At 41.7% G+C, this 17,251-nt stretch overlaps 1 protein-coding gene across 1 annotated transcript in view; it reads right to left on the bottom strand.

The window, feature by feature from the left end:
• The window catches only part of itfg1 (integrin alpha FG-GAP repeat containing 1), a 130,967-nt gene that overhangs the window by 10,764 nt on the left and 102,952 nt on the right, over positions 1 to 17,251 (bottom strand). The window contains exon 15 of the mRNA XM_018697450.2: positions 3,556 to 3,680. Within this exon, the coding sequence (XP_018552966.1) occupies positions 3,556 to 3,680 (125 nt within the window). The remainder of the gene's footprint in view (positions 1 to 3,555; positions 3,681 to 17,251) is intronic.

The following is a 17,251-nucleotide window of genomic DNA, read 5'->3' as shown; positions in this document are numbered from 1 at the left end:
CAGTGAGTGAGTTTGGGCTCTTAGGTGTTTAATTGGACAGGGAGGAGTTAGAAGCCAGGACTTAAACTGCAGTGAGTTTAGAAACATTTGCTTGCAGCACTGTGTTTGACTTTGCACAAATTCGAGTTTCATTTTTAGTAGTTTGCTGCCTTAAGGTTCAGCATCCAATGATGACATCTGACATAAGATACAAAGACAGACTGTATTCAACCTCTGCATACAATAGTGCTTTGATACCTGGAAAAAGCCGAACATCATCATCAGTTTCTGCCGGGTTTCTTTTCCACTTTTTCCTGAGTCTGATTTTGCCTTGTGTCTTGATTTAACCCCTGTCTGGGCATCCAAGGTTAAGCTCAGGCTCATAATGGGTTAAGAGTTCAGAGATATAAATAGGAGAGGGTGAGGGGGGGCATCATATTAATGATTTAAAAGCTCTAATCATGCTTGTAGCTGGGAGGGATTAACATTTCCAGTTCTACATTTGGCAGAATGTGCAAGTGCCGCTGCTCTTTAATTGTGGCTCTCCGTTCTTCATCAAATGAGAGGAATCACATCTTGAAGCTATTTTGAATGAGCATGCAACAACGGCATTGCTTTTTACATAACGAGCACATTCTCGCCACCAGCCATTGTCGCTTAGCTCTTGGAAAGCGCTGCCGTCGGTTCTGCAACCGGCGGGGGAGCAGAGCTGGAGACGAGTCAGCCTCCACTACTGCTGCCTGGGAGCAGATCCGATCTGGCTGTTTGGAAGAGAAAAGTGTTCCCAAGTCTTCAGAGAGAAAGAGAGACACTCTGGTTCAAAGCCAGGGAAACTGGCACACTATGAGAGAGCGAGGGAGACAGATACAGAGATGGAGGGTGAGGGAGACGGAGAGAGAGGAGAGTGAGAGTGACAAGTAGGGGACTGATTAGTGAAGTAAACCACTTTGAGCAGCAAAGGGAATCCCCTGAGTGGAAGATAAGTGAACAGGAGGAGAGAGACTAACAGAGAAAGACGGGGAGGGGGTGAATAAAAGAGAGGAATGATTGGACAGAAGATGGAAGATATCCAAGTAGATTTTACAAAATCTCTCCTCCTGTGAAACAGCAGGCAGGAACTCTCAGTTTGGAGGAGAAAATTGTAAAGGGCATAGTGAGGAGGATAGTGAGATGAATGGAAACAGGATGGAACTACATACACAGAGAGAAATAAAAGTGAGAGTGAGATATAGATCAAGAGAGTTGACAAACAGAAAGATCCAAACCTGCCTACTGAGTGCGGTGGTATAGCGGTCAGGATTTCTAAACCTGCTCCTCTTTCCTGAAGAGCTTTCCAAAGCTTCTCCTCCTCATTACATGTAGATCTGATGGAGTTACTCCACTCCCCAGTCCCTCTGGGTAAAAAAAAAAAAAAAAAGAAATCTACTCCGCATAATGGGGCGCATCTTTAGGCATTCATTAATTCACTTTGTAGAAGGAATGGGCGAGGAGGAGGAAAAATGGGGGGAAAAAAAGATCACATTTCTTTGCATAGAAAAAAGGAGTGTGTGGAAAGGGGACAACAAAGCAGCTTGTCTGAGATGAGTGTTCTTGGTGCACTACAGTTTCTGAGTCGCGGACCGACCTATCTGCAATTCTAATCAGCTGCTTGACGAAGACCTTGGTACCACACGGGAGGGGAAAAAAAGGGCCCTGTCGTGCCTAATATTCACTGTGACAAGTGCAATGTGAGAGGTGGAGAGAGAGAGAGAGAGAGAGAGAACGGAGATGGAGACGAATGCTGAGAGAGTGAGAGAGCTGAACTGAAGAGAGCTGACATTTGAGGTAGTGTAGTGTAGAAATGTGGCTGACGAATAGATTAAAACCAAAAAAAAAACAAACAAAAAACAAAAACCCAATCAATTATTTACTATTACTCATATAATGTGAACTTGTAGAATGACAGAAAGCACACACGGGCTGCATCTGGAGAGTCATTCAAACATGCTCTACTCACAGGATGTTAAATAAAGCTGTGTCTGAAGCTCAAAGCGAAAACGGGTGTGTTGATATTTCTGTTCCAGTGAGGAGCTCACTGCACCATATCAATTCCCCAGGTGATGTCATCAATCATCCCGTACATTAGAGGCGGGATCTGGAATTTATCTGCCGCAAAGCAACTGTCAGTATGCCATCATATCTATCCTGCTAAAAATCGGACTTTTTCTAACGGTGAGGTCTGCAAAATAAACTTGTTTGGAAGTGACGCCATCACAATACTTAACCTATTCTCATGGAACAGGGTTTGGTTTATAAGAATTAGCCTTATTGGGGGAACTGCCTTGCCTGTGTTAAAGAGAAGTGAAGAATTGATTGGTTAATTAATTTTTTTAAGCAAATGCATCTTCATTGTTCACTTTACAACTAAGTAAAAAGAAAAGAAAAAAAATTACAGGATTCTCCCATGCTCCAGTTAGGTACTACCCCCATCTGTAAACATCTTAATCACATCATTATTTGACAACGGGCGGCACGGTGGTGCAATGATTAGCACTGTGGCCTCACAGCAAGGGTTCGAGTCCCTGTTTGAGTTTGCATGTTCTTCCTGTGCCTGTGTGGGTTCTCTCTGGGTTCTCTGGCCTCCTCCCACAGTCCAAAAACATGCAAGTTAGGTTAACTGGTGACTCTGAGCTGCCTGTAGGTGTGAATGTGAGTGTGAATGTGAGTTTGTCTCTATATGTCAGCCCTGCAATGGACTGGTGATCTGTCCAGGGTGTACCCTGCCTCTCGCCCAGGGTCACCTGGGATAAGCTCCAGCCTCCCTGCAACCCTTAATGGATAAGATAATGAATGAATGAATTAATTGACAACTGATATAAACACCAGTTATCATGTATTTTGTTGATGCTTGAATTTAAAAAAATACCAAACATTGAATGTTTTTGCAATATTAGACTGCTGCTCAGCATTTGATAAGGAAACTTATGGAGGGAAATCCCTGTTCTGAATCTTCACATAACACCCCACAAACAAGCCTCACAATTCTTGGAGGAAATGTGAAACAACCAGTCTTTTATGAAATAGCTGCCTGAGCAGTCGGAGAAAAACAATTTTGGTGTCTGCTTATGACGTTAAAATTGCTTGAATTACTCTCACCATAAATGAGTCCATCATTTGATATTTTTCTTGGAAAGTTTTCTGGTTCTTAGCATCTTTATTCCGAGGCTGTTCTCTCACTGCCTTTTTTCTCTAGACTTCCTGCATAGATGTTAAATATCTCAGCCACGCATGCCATGCACTGTTATGTTCAGGACAGGTTAGGGTTCTCAGAAATGACTTAATTTGGCAAATGAGTGGCACTATACATGTGCTACGATAATTTTCATGAATGAAATATTTTGATGCAATTTTTGCCCAAAGGGATGAAGGGGTTTACTTCGGTTCGTCTCAGTGCCCCTCCATCCTTTTCTCAGTCTGCTGTAGCATGCACACGCCTTTATAAATGAACCAGCTTCAACTTTTCTGTGAGGCCGTGCAGCCTGTAGCTGTTCTGAAGGTGTGCTGTGAAAGTAATATAACCCTCTCATATTTCCTCACCGTCTCTCCAGGCTGCCGGGGGATACCGACAAAAAGGTGATCCAGGAAGTTAGCGCTGCGTCCGAGGCCCAGCACAGTGTAGGGCAGCTGGAGGGAGAAGTGAGCCGACTGGCTCAACTGACCGGCTGCAAGAAGGGAGAAGAGAAAAGATGCAATTTTTTAAAGATATTAAAAAGATGTACTCCTCTTAACACACAGTGTAAACATATCAGGACAACTAATGAGCCTTAACTCAGAAGGGATTTTTGCCCCATTTTCTCCTTTTGACTTTTAGCCATGATAGCAGTGTTCCTCTAAGAATGACAACATCAGTCTGTTGAACACTTAAGTGCTATTGAATGGTTTGCTGTTTGGTGCAGATGACTGCCATGAAATTTGGTACGTCTTTACATGTCTCTCTCAGGACGAATTATAATAATTTTGTGATCCCTTGTCTTTTCTTTGCAATCTACAATCATCAGGTCAAAATATTTATTTGTCCAGTACTAATTTATGACCAATTTTTAGCATGTAAAATATTAGCACACTGGCATACTAAACTAAGATGGTGAATGCTGCAGACATCACACCTGCTAAACATCATCACAGAGATGCTACTGCAGCTGTAGACTCTTAGTCTTGTTACTGAATTATTAATAGAGATGAACTGCGCACAAAGAGCTGTTTTAAATTCAACATTTTGGTTTGTGTGATGTCCAGATTTTCTCCTGCTGCTGGCTGAGTGGTGCCAACACTTTTCATGCTTTTGGCTGGTTACTCAGTTTTCTGAATTTCTCTGTTTGCTCTTTTTATTCTTTTCCTGGTCTGTGAGGGGCAAAAAAAGTGCAACACAAAAAGGTCCTCCATTATTAGTGCTTTATAGTTCCTAAAGTTTGACATAAAGAGTGCTTTACAAATGTTAATTTCACCCTACGCCCTGCTCTTGTGACATTGGTTACTCCCTTGCACTCATCCTTTGCATATTTGAATATGTAGAACTTTTTTTAAACTCATCTTTATAATTCATCTTTTTTTAAATATCTGTTCTCATATCTCTACCTCATGAATATACAGTGTTTTGCTGCCCTTCAAAGCTGCCCATTAGCTTTGCACATTTTCATTCATCATTTGCTGCTCAATATAGCTGATTGAACTGTAAACATAACCCTCATTTTTTTGAGTGATCTTATGATACTGCAGCTGCAATGGCTCTGCTTTCCCAAAGAGATGTAATCAGCTCTGACCTAACCTCTCCCACTGCCCATGGCAGCCAGTGATAGGACTAAAATATACAAGTAAACATAATGAGAGGAACGAGGAAGAAACACACAACAGGAGCGATCGAGCCAGAGGGACTGCATCTTGTGTTCTGACATGAAGAAGCATCATAAAAGATACAAATCAGTGAGACACCTGAGGCCAGTCCAACACCTCTGCCTGTCTCCTCACCCAACCTCCCTCCTCCGTCCTGAATGTCTCCCTCCTTACTTAACTATTCTAATCCAAGCCTTAGTCTCTTGTTTCCTCTTCTCTGCTCATCTCTCTCTCCTCTCCCCTGATACATCACTTCGATTTGGCCTTACTTGTTTCACTTCCCCTTCTTCTCCTCCCTCCTGCTCGTCTCCCATCTCTCCCTCTCTCCCCTTCAGCTGCTGTATCTCGCCCACGCCACCCAACTCTGCCAAGTGCAGCCGACATAAATCAACCTCTACGTGGTAAACAAAGAGAGGGAAGGAGAGAGAGAGGGATGGAAGAGGAGAGAGAGAGAAAGCCTCGAGGCAGCCAGTGATCAGAACTAATGTGGATGGACTGCGTATTGCAGGCCGAGAGGAGGACAACAGTTTTGCTCTCCATTTTCTTTAATCTCTGCCTAACCTCAGCTCAGTTAAAAAAAAAATAAAATAAATAAAAAAAACCTGATTTGTCCAGTCCATTTTTGGCTACCTCAGCTGTACCTGGGTCAGGTCAGTACAGCTCAGTATTTCTGTTTTTCCATGTTCTTTCAAGTTGCAGGAATAAAGCTGCCATTGTACCTTTGGATCACAGGGGTATGAAATGATTAGCTAATGGGTGAAAGTGAGTGGTTAACTCACTTTAGCGCACTAAAAGCCTGCCCATAATGCTGCAATGTACATGCAGTCAGTCTGAACACTGAACAGACCGATCGACTCTTGCCACCTTCTACCAAAGAGAGCTTTTCATCAGTCGTCTCTCTTTATCTCTCTAAATTTCCCTCACTTGCTGCTGCTCTATGTATTCTATTTTCCCAGCTTTTTACTGCTGGGTTGTGGTGTTGAAGAGGCAGCATAATTGTCCTAATGGCACACCGCAGATAGCGAAAAAGGGGAGAGAGACAGAAATATTGGCTTTCCAGCGTTTCCAGGAAAAGGTGGGCACCGCTTCATGGACATTGACATGTTCAGGGTAGTACAAAGCCCCTGCTTCGAACAGACATTGAAGATGAATCCTGGGGTGTCTGACATTTACTGAAAGGTGCTTGTGTGTATGTGTGTGTGTGTGTAGGGAGGAGAACTGCATCAGATCGGTAAAAGCTGTATGATGCATTTTGTACACATGATTTTAAATGATAATGTGGTAAGTTCAGTGAAACAGAGGGAGAGATATATTTGACAATTAAGCTAGTGGCATGGCTCTAGGGATGGTAGTGTTGGTCAGATGAGTACATGATACAAGTAGCCAGACATGATGAGGAGCAAAAACAAACAGGGAGCTATCATAATTCCTTATAACTGAAGCTAAGAGCAAATAATATAACTAAATAAGGTAATGATAAGGTAAATAATGTATGCAAAAACTATCTACCAAATACAACTGACATTAGACACCTCTGTGCAAGAAAAACTATGTAAGAAACTCTGAACCGAGTGACAGAGGGACAACTGAGGATGCAAATAAGCAGTCTAGTAAAAAATTAAATAAATGGACAGTGACTCTGAAATAAATAGACAATAAGACAGCAAGAAAATAGACTTTGGCTGATGTCCAGAGAAATTAGGGCAGCAAAAAACAAGTGTTATATCTCAGTGTAAAGCAAAAATGGCAGTCCTGCTTTCTGTACGCTCACAGAGACATGTGGGAATAAAGTTGCTAAATGCGCTGTGAGGGTGTGAAAGTAACACAGCTACTGGATGTGACCAACATAATGGCCAACAACCACCAGTGAGACAGCAGGGCTGTATCTAAGTGCTTACTTTTAGTTTCAGTGCTCACACTGACCGCAACAGCATCTGTTACCTGTGAAAACCCCAAACCCCCTTCACCTACTCATGTTTTTATTATGATCCATGGAGTAGCCTATATGGTAATGTCACATATTTTTGTTGATATCCGCAATCAAATGCCTGACAGACTGACAGGGCAGTGACTGTCCCACAGAGGGAAGAGCAGGAGTGTTACTTTGAGCTGGATCCAGCAGGGGAAGCCATTTTAAATCAGTCCACTGAGCGCCAGTGGACCTCATCCACTGGGCTTGACAGAACAGGATTTTTGAAGGGATTGGACCTTTAAGCCAGTCTTGGTTTGATGTTTTAGACAGACTGCTGCTCCCTGTCAGTAGGCAAGAGGTGGATGGCTTGCACTCGGCCACTCAGCAGGGTGGAGTGGGTCTGAGTGTTTGTGTGTGTCTGTGTGTATGATGGAGGATCAAGCAGGGTTACGTTGCAGGCAGGGAGCCTGGCTTAGCATCTGCTGAGTACTGTGTGTGTGTGTGTGTGTGTGCAGACTGCCTAGGAAATGTGGCCGTAGCTGGAGCAAAACCATTTCACAACATAGGGAGACTGGCAAAAAGGGTATTATGCTGAGCAGTGTATCGGAGTGTCTCTGTGTTGTGTGTGCTTGTGTCCTATCTCCCTATAGCAGAGCCAGTGGAGGCCTTGGCAGGGAATTCCACCCAGCACACATGACTGACAGCCTACAATCCATCTTACAGAAGACAAAGCGAATTCAAAGCAGGACAAGCAGTCAGCCATGCTGTGTGTGAATGTATGTGTGCACTTCTAATTTTCACAAGTTCTTAATACGCACACACACATACACACACAGATCCTTGTACACCAATCTATGTGGGGACTGTAACCTTAATCATCACAAATGAAAGCCTACCTCTAACCCTACAACCACCTCTTAACCCTCAAACAGCAGCATTTTGGTCCCTATGAAGCTGTCAGACCTCTAAGGAATAGTGGTCTCCTGGTTTTTGGACACACACGGCACAATATGCATTACATTCAACAAGTTAGTGTTTAAAAGCCCAGCCGATAATACAAACAAGAGAACAAAACAGACACTCAGGAACACACACATACACACCTGAAAATAAATATAGATTTCTAAAGGTTATGAGCCCAATTTGCATTAAGAGAAAATGGAAGAAAGAAAAATAAAAATACACCAAATGTGTAAGAATTGTAAGAAGCTGCTCTTCTTCAGCTGAGCATTTCATTTACTGTTGTCGAAAACCAAAACTGAGGTGTTTCTGTCCCTCAAAAATCTTGCCCCAAGTGCACTGATCATTTACTTATCCATTCAAAACTTGTATGGATGTCTCTGAATGAGAAATTCAAGTGAGTATATTGGTAAATATCTAGTACAATGTATTATATATTATATATACAGTATATTAATATGAAGATGTCTAATTATTATTTTAATGCCAGTTAAACAAAACTATAAACTAAGAAGAGTTTATAATTGAAATAAGTTGCAAAAAAGTTGCAATTGAAACTAAATGCAGATCTGGAGGTAGCCTGGATAGGTTCTCCAGCTTCTACTCCAATTATCCAAATTAATGATGTGGGAAGTAGCTACTACACATGTGTTGTGAGGATGCAATTTGTTCTCAAAGAGAGGCAACAGTAATGCAACATTTGTAGTAAGTCACGGATAGACAATGCTATTTGTACTACTCTGTATACTTCACAGAGAGAGGTTTAAAGTTTGTTCATCTTTGCAAAACCACTTGTCATTGAGGAGAAAGTCTGTGTCATCATCAGCGTGACACAGCAAACTACACTCTCACTAACTGAGCTGCCATACTGGATTGAAACAAAACTAAAAACACTGCACCTGCCTGTGAAATGATCTTACAAGAAGCAGCGTGGAATCTGGATTTAAGATATATTAATTACATTTGACCTACAGTGATTTGTGGCATTTTTTGAGACTGGTGAAATAAAGTTTGATGGTTCCCACATTACTGTTTCACATTTTTCAAGTAGTGAGGACAAAATCAAGGATTTTGGGATATTAAGGCTCTCCCTGATATTGAAGCTGACAAACTTTACTCCCTCATGGGCATGAGAAGGCGAAACATTAGAGAGAAAAAGAGCGACAGAGAGAGGACACGGATGCCTTTGAGGGAGCTACAAAATCCTAATGTGTGTGTGTGTCTAACTGCTGAGGTCTTATGACACATATTCTCTTGTAAAACCTCGTCCTGTCTGGAGGTTTCATCCCCGTTGGGCAGACATGCTGAGTGACAATGTGATGTGTAACATCGGCCTGAAAGTCATATGTGTTTATGGGAACAGATGGAAATTTGAATTTTTAGACAAACGTAACACATCTGTTAAAGTGACAACAAACTGTCTACCATTCCCTCTACAGGACAATGAGAAATACACAAATATCATGATCCTGGGGATTCATCAAGAAATTAAATATGGTCAAAAACTTAATTGGCTTGCAGTGCAGGCACACACACTTACAAACACACACACTTTCCCTCTCACTCCCCAGGGCTTCAAAACTGAGAGGAAAAAAATGTTTTCAGAGAAATTCCTAGCACCTGTCGCTATAGAAACCATTTGCTCCCCTGATGGCGATAAAGGAAGCAAATTGCAGCAATGGAGGGTGGGGCCATGAGGGACTGAAGTGTACACATACACACACACATGTCCACATGGCGCACACAGTCCGCCTCGCCTGAAGAGCCCCCCTCAGTGCTCATACAATGGTGTCAAGATCTGGACATTGATTTGGGGGAGGAAAATGTGTGGATGTGTATGTGAGAGTGTGAATGTGTGTGTGTGGTGATACGCTGAACGGCCCAGAGGGCTTTATAGTTGTTCTGTCCATCACCATCCAGCTTTGCACTGCCTCTCTACTGCACCAAAACATGTTGACACCTGCGCCCAGACGACGACCGAAATGAAATGTGTGTCTGTGAGAGAACAGACCTAAGGACAGCTGTCATCGCCCTAGTTTGCCCTTACTAAAATCGAAATAGAAATAGCAGGTTCACCACCACATATAAAGCTCCATCAATTTCTCTTGTCCTTAGTCCATGAAGCATCCATTCAATGATGTCATACCTCGCTTCAGCAAAAACCAAAATAACAAAGTTATAGAAAACGACAGTCAAAGGAATAAACAAACGAAACAAGCCAGACAAGATTATAACTAAATGAAATGTGTGGGAGTTTACAAAGTTTTATGAAGTGATTTAAGAGAAAATATTGCAGGCTTGTAAACTTGAGTTTTATTAGAAAATATTTAGAGCATAATGAGCTTGCTCATAGAGCATGACCTTGTCTTTGAGCATTTTTTTTAAAACAGACTCATTTATAAATACCTCTTTCCTGAGAGACAAGACTCAGCCAAATGGAGCCAAAAGTATGAACCAGCAACACCAAGTGAGTTTTCATTGTCGAAACATTTGGAATGAGACTTTGGGTGCTGCAAGACTGGCAGAAAAAGTAGAAACTTTACTGTATAGTAAGCAAGAAAATAATATTTTCTCTGCCTGTATATATATTTGGTAAATATTTGCTTACGTAAGTAAAGGTACACTCAAGATTGTCAAACTTCCACGATGTGGTGAAACTAACTTAAAACTTTTCATGTGAGAGATTTGACTGCAGTCAGAAAAGCCCCTCATTTTTCAATTATAATAGAAAACAGCTGCCTTTGTCACCACCTGTCCTCCTCTTACAGATATTAGCATCAACATACACTGTAAACTTCTAAATGCTAATGCTAGCATGACAACATGCTCACAATGATAATGTTAACATGCTGATGTTTAGTAGGCATAATGTTTGCCGTGTTAACCATTTACTTTAGTATGTTAGCATGCTAACATTAGCACTAAACACAAAATACAGGGGTAGAATGTCATTGGTTTTGCAGGTATTCAGTCATAAACCAAAATATAAACCAAATTAAAAGTTTATTGATGATGAATTATAATAAGAATAAGAATAATAAGAAGTCATCATCTTGATACCAAGAATGTCAATAAGAAATTCCACAGCAATCCATCTTCTAGTTGTTGAGATATTTCAGTCTGGACCAGAGTGGTGGTCTGCACCAAGCCACTAGTCTGGCTAAAAGCCTCTGTCAAAACTCTTCAATCCTGGGACAATCTTAGTGCTACAGGTTGATATGAACTTTTTTACATTAGTTTTACTCTCTGTGATAATGTGCACCATACACTGAAACGCATACAAGCACTTCATTCATTTAAATACACAGATGTTTAGAGATATAGCAACAGGCAGGCAAACAACAATGGTGACAAATTAAAGCTAAACAGTCGTTTGACAGTTTATGATATCTATAAACTTGCTGCAGAAAAGAGATATTACAGGAAGAGAAATGAAAGAGAAAAGAGACAGATGAAAGGGAGAGGAGGGCTGGAGGAGGGATGTGGAGGAGAAAAAGGATGAAGGAAGAGAGACGGAGGAGGGAGGTGAAGGAGTGAAAAACAGGGAAGAGAGAATGCATGCTAAGCCTGATCAATAGTAATTCTCTGTGTCTCTGTGGAGGGTTACCTCTCCACTTGTTTTTTTTTTTCTCTGCCACTTCAATATTTCCTTCTCTTCTCCCCTCCTCTCTTCTGATCTCTTTGTGCTCTTCTCCTCCCATCCTCTATCTTTCTCTTTTGTTCAGCGCTCATTTTCACTCCTCTCCTTTTCTCTCAGATTTTCAGCTCTGTCCTTTGCAACCTCTCATTCTCTCCCCTTCCAGCCCCTTTTCATATTCTCATCCACCTACTCTCCTATCCTACTCCCACATCGTGAATTCTCCCTGTGTGCTTCAAACCTATCTCCTGTATACTGAGCAATAAAATGGTTTGAGAATAGGGTAACAGTAACTGTTGACCTGACGAGGTCTCTGAGAACAGGAGTATACTGTGGCCATAGATCAGGATGACGTCAAGTGCAATAGGCTGGCTTTTACGACACTGCTCGAGGCACCAGCATGATGCAGCAAAAACCAACATAGGTGGCTTCACGTGAATGTACAAAGTCAACACAACTCAGTACACACACAACTTTCCATTTGGGCTTGAGTCTAACGTTGTTTTGGATCTTCTAAATGTCTAAAAGGTTAAGATATGATAAATATGTTTGTGGCTGAGCTGCTGCAGATGAACATGTGTTTTTTTAAAGGTTGTGTATGCATGTACAATGAGTGTGTGCGCTGTTTGAGTGTGTGTGAGTGAGCTATTGCTAATCCTCTGAACTCATTAGCCTAATTGGACAGTCTGCAGAGAGCTCCACATTGATCTGAGCCTGTTATGATTCTCCTCCCTATGAACACTCACTCTTTTCTCTTCCTGTCACTTCTCTCTCAAATGTCCTCGCTCTCTTCCTCTCTCCTCTCTTCCCCTGCATCTTGGACACACTTGCCCCGTCTAGACTCAGCTAACTAACGATCTGCAGCTTGGTGGCACTAACAGTCAAATTTCTTGGTTTCAAAGAGGCTAATGTAATGACAGAAAATGGTTGGAAAATTGGATTTCCATCCAAATATATTTATGAGAGTGATGCTGTCTGGAATTTGAAAACTCAAAAGGAGTGGGATATTTTGACAAACCACACTTTATTTCACTAAAGAAAAAACTTATATAAGCTCCTTTAAGGAAATTCTGACAAAGACTAAGCATTGTTTTATCTCACTGGACAACACCTTACAAATTTAAAGGCTTTGAAAAGCTGTTTATAAAATTACTGTCCTCCACAACTTCCCAGAAAAGCAGTGCATACTGCTGACTACTATTGTGATACTAAGGCCATTATCTGGTAGTTGAGAACATAAACAAACGCATTAAGGTAGCATTTATGGCTTTAAAACAAACCCACACAAAATCAACTACACCTGCAGGCAGTTTTACTGGTGTCTAAACAGCTGATGCACGTCATAACTACAGACACACAGACACATAAAGCAGTATTAAGTTTAGTTGGAGCATCACAAATTGTGAAATACACGGGCTTCAGAAAGTATTCAGACAACTTCACTTAATTATGTTATAGAGTTTGAATGGATACAATTACCATGTTTGCTCATTATTCTGCACGCAGTAATCTATAATGACAAAGTGAAAAAATGCTTTTAGAAATGTTTGCAAATAACAAATATTAAATTGAATCATCAGTGAGATGTGTCTAGAACCTAAGTCTACTCTCTGTAGACTTCTACAATAAAACTGCGGTGAGACACAGATCAGGACATAGGTATAAACCCATCTCTAAAGCTCTGAGTGTTCAGGCCTCAATGACTGTGAAACAGAAGTGTGGAACCACCAGGACTCCTCCAGGCCTTCGCCAAACTGAGTAACTGGATAAGAAGAGCACAATAACTAACAGAGCTTCAGAAGTCGTCTGCAGAGAACCTCTTGGAGGGATGACCATCTCAGCAGCACTCCATCAATTAGGTCTGTGTGGTAGAGTGGCTAGAGTGAGACCACTTTAAAAGAGTGGAAGCTGTATGACAGCTCACTTGGACTTTGCCAAATTCAAAGGACTCTGAGGGCATAAGGAAAAAGATTCTCTGGTCTGCTGAGGCAAAACTAAACTCTTTGGGCAGAACACCATGCACTGTGTCTGGCGAACATCAGGCACTACTCATCACCTGGCTAATACCAGTGTGAAGCATCTTAGTGGCAGCATCAAGCTGTGTGGGTGCTTCTCAGCACCAGGGACAGGGAAACCGGTCAGAATTGAGGGAAGGATGAATACAGCCAAATACAGAGAGGTCCTTGAAGAAAACCAGCTACAGAGTGCACTCGACCTGAGACTGGGGCGACAGTTCACCTTTCAGCACGACAGCGACCTGAAGCATACAGCCAAGACAATGCTGGAGTGACTTTGGGAGAAGTCTCAGATTGTCCTTGAGTGGCTCAGTCAATGCCTAAACTTAAACCCCAAAAGGACTTCAACAAAGTAATGAATTGATGGTCAGAATACTTTTGTAAATGAGAGATTTCAGTTTTTGATTTTTAATAAATCTGTGTGGAATGATGGGCAAAAATGTCAGTTTTATCCTTTTAAAATTGAATTTACAACAGAATAAAGTGCATAAAAGTGAAGGGATCTGAATACTTTCTGAAGCCATTGCATGTGTAAAAAAATTGTGACCTCTAGATGATAGATAAAAGGTGTATACAAAATTTCTTATAGAATAAATTATACTGATTTTCAGTTGACCATCATCTTTCATTTTAACTACATTTTTGAAAAACACATTACAGTGTCCCTGATATTTTGCTCTGGGAAAACTGGATTGAGGGAGGTTTAAAAAGTATTATACTGCTGTACACCATGAATGCTGTTATTACTCCGCTTTGTCATCACTCTTGATCGTTTCTAATAGACCAGAACCTGTTTTTTCTCCTCTGTTACCTTTAAAGTGAGAATGATTTGTTTTCCTGTTCTGTGACTCATAAGATAACTAGTGACAGTGGCCACCCTTCATCTTTCTGATTGTTGATTCTAATCTTTCTATTGCCACTGAAAGTTACAGTTATGTCTGACCACTGTTCCCTAGTCATCTAAAGATAAATGGTCTTGGATGACCGTGTGTGAGCTGGGACCCAGAGGGAAACACACTGCAGTGTTTTTCCTGCTCTGCGTCTCTGGGAGTGTCCGTACAGAGAGAGGAATAAAACAGGTTGTTAATGAATAACTTCAACTATTCATCTCCACCGTCCCACCTGTCTCTCTCTCTCCCTCTCTCCCTGTCTCAGCAGGAGTTAGTTGATAATGAGGTGTGGTGTTGTCAGAATCACAGTCCATGGTCATCCATCCAAGCTGCTTAGTAAGAGGCCTGGTACACCACTGTCTGGTGCGTATACGTACGTACACACACAAGGTCGCGAAGACACAGATGTCAGGGTATGTGTGCTCACTTGTGCATACATGCTGCCACACACACAGCACACACACACTGAAGAATATGTGTGCATTTATACAAATATGTGAACACACACATACCGTATGTACAATCTTTTCAGTGTTGCTGTTGACCTTTACTTGTCAGATCAGAGACAAGTATATATATATATATATATATATATATATATATATATATATATATATATGTGTGTGTGTGTGTGTGTGTGTGTGTGTGTGTGTGAAGGTAGTAATGTCTCTCAGCTATCCCAGATGAGATACCTGCTCCTCTCTACATCCAAACTATCTGTTCCTCTCCTCTTCATCCTACTAACTGACCTATTTTCCTACTTCCTTTTTGTATCATTCATCTCTCTCATCTCTCCATTCTGTGGCTCCTCAGTCTCTATCTCTCAGCATATTATAATCTCTACTTTCCTCTCTGCTCTCTCTTCCTTTCAGGAGGGTGAAGGGTAAGTGAAGATCGTTGGGCCCCAGTGGAGAGGCCCAGACATTGTGGGTGTGTGTGTGTGTGTGTGTGTGTGTGTGAGATGCGTATGAGTGTGTGGTTGTGTGTGCCCCATCATTGCTCATCTCTGGCAGCCTCGCTGGCTGTTCCCCGAGCTACAAGCTACAGAATAAATACACTTTAAATCACCACACACGCAGGCATGCAGACACACACGCGCGCGTACACACACACACACACATGCACGAAGCCTACTCCCTGGCAGCACTTTGCTGCTGTTAAATGAGGGGTCTGGGGAGTTGTGCCGGCAAAGCCTTTGGCTACTCTGGCTCTCCTCCTCTCTCCGTGCACTCCAGTCAAACAAACACTGGAAAAATAAGCTGGAGTTATGATGAGCAGAGGGTAATACGCCAGGATATTTTAATGTTGAATAGATGGTATTCTGCTCACTGAACATCACCAAACCAGGAACATAAAGGCACTCTGGGGATCCAGAGGCTCTACCCACAAAGACATGGACTGGCTGAATGAAGAAAATGTCACGACCATCTGCTCTCTGCATGAAATAGATCAACTGACTGCATTGTGGTGGAAAAATAGGATACCTTTGTCAAAAACTTTTTTAAATTATCTTTTGTGTGGAATTTTTGAGTCACAGGAAACATGGTGACCTGCTCACAAGCTCCCTGCAAAGAATAAAACCAAGGACTTCATAATTACATGGTGTGCCTCATCCTGCTGAACTGTTTGATTCATATAATTGTAGCGATATTTCTGATACTGCACGATAGATAATAGTTTTTTTTTTTTCAAAATGATTCTAGTTCAGAGTGAAATTCAAAAGCAGACAAAAATCACTGGATCTTTTTCAGCGTTTCACATTTGTATATCACTGCCTCCACATTCAGTGGGATCCTGTATCCATCTTCTCTGCAGTGGGTGTGGGTGCAGGTGGTGATGGCCCTCCCCCGCTCTCCCTCACTCTCCACTGTTTCTCTTTCTCTCTATGCCCATCCACCTGCATATTTTAAACCAGTGGAGTGTGAGAAGAGGGAGCAAACCTGTGTGTGTTTCATGACGCTTTGAGACAACTATATACGGGATGGCTAGTGTTGATATTTTGTCTGCTCTGTGCTTTGGGGGCCGGGACACAGAGCACCAAACTGAAAGGTATGCCGCCACTGGAGGATTAGTTTTGGCTCTGTTTTATAGCCAGGAGCTTAAAGCTGTCTAATGGTGGTGAAATAATAATGATGTTAAACTGTGATCTGTCTACTCATTCTTTAAATATGTATATACTCCAGCCGTGCCAACAGATAAGTGAAACAATGGAATGTGACAAAGTGGGATTATGCAGCACACAGGAATACACAGGCACACACAGACTATATATATCCCTGACCCCAGGCTGTCAGTGCATCTTGTCCTCATCCAGCTCTCTGTCCTTCCCACAGTGTAACATCAACTAGGTTAACTGTAGCTAATACAGCACAGCACGGCTGTCCTCAATGTCTCCACTTATATCTCTATTTATCTATCTTTTTCTATATGAGTCTTTCCTTCCTTATTAGTCTGAAGCAGTCTTAGGTGGTACAGTGGTTTATGAGCCTCAGGGTTGCAGAAATGTCTCATCATATGGAGACCCACTGATCCTACAGGTTACATCATAACAATCAAAAATACTGGTCAGAATTTATGTGAGAGGGTGAATAGTGACCAAAACCTATTACTTAAGTCCCTTGCTTATACCAAAAAATACAGAACACGGCCAGATGTTTAAAGGACTGATTAACAATAACAGAAGGAGAGGTCCTCTGAGAATAAATTAAGTGGAGCTGTTTGGGAGAAAAAAAAAACCCCTCCAAGTCAATGAGCAAGAGAAATTCACCTCCAGCATTCTTGATCATCCTGTCCTACCCAGTTCGATGCATCATCATCTTTCTAGAAAGAGATTTACCTTGGACTTGAATCAGAGGAAAAAAAAATGAGTAAGCTACAGTTTGTTGAATGTTGCTTCACTGTGGAAGAAACTTCAGATGAAAAAAGGTCTCCAGCATCTTGCAAGCTTTCACTATGTTTTCTGTGATAGCCTTGCAACTATAAAAAAACT

Source organism: Lates calcarifer, linkage group LG2 (assembly GCF_001640805.2).
Source record: "Lates calcarifer isolate ASB-BC8 linkage group LG2, TLL_Latcal_v3, whole genome shotgun sequence".
Taxonomy (NCBI): Eukaryota; Metazoa; Chordata; class Actinopteri; family Centropomidae; genus Lates; species Lates calcarifer.
This window is presented reverse-complemented; position numbering and strand designations above follow the sequence as displayed.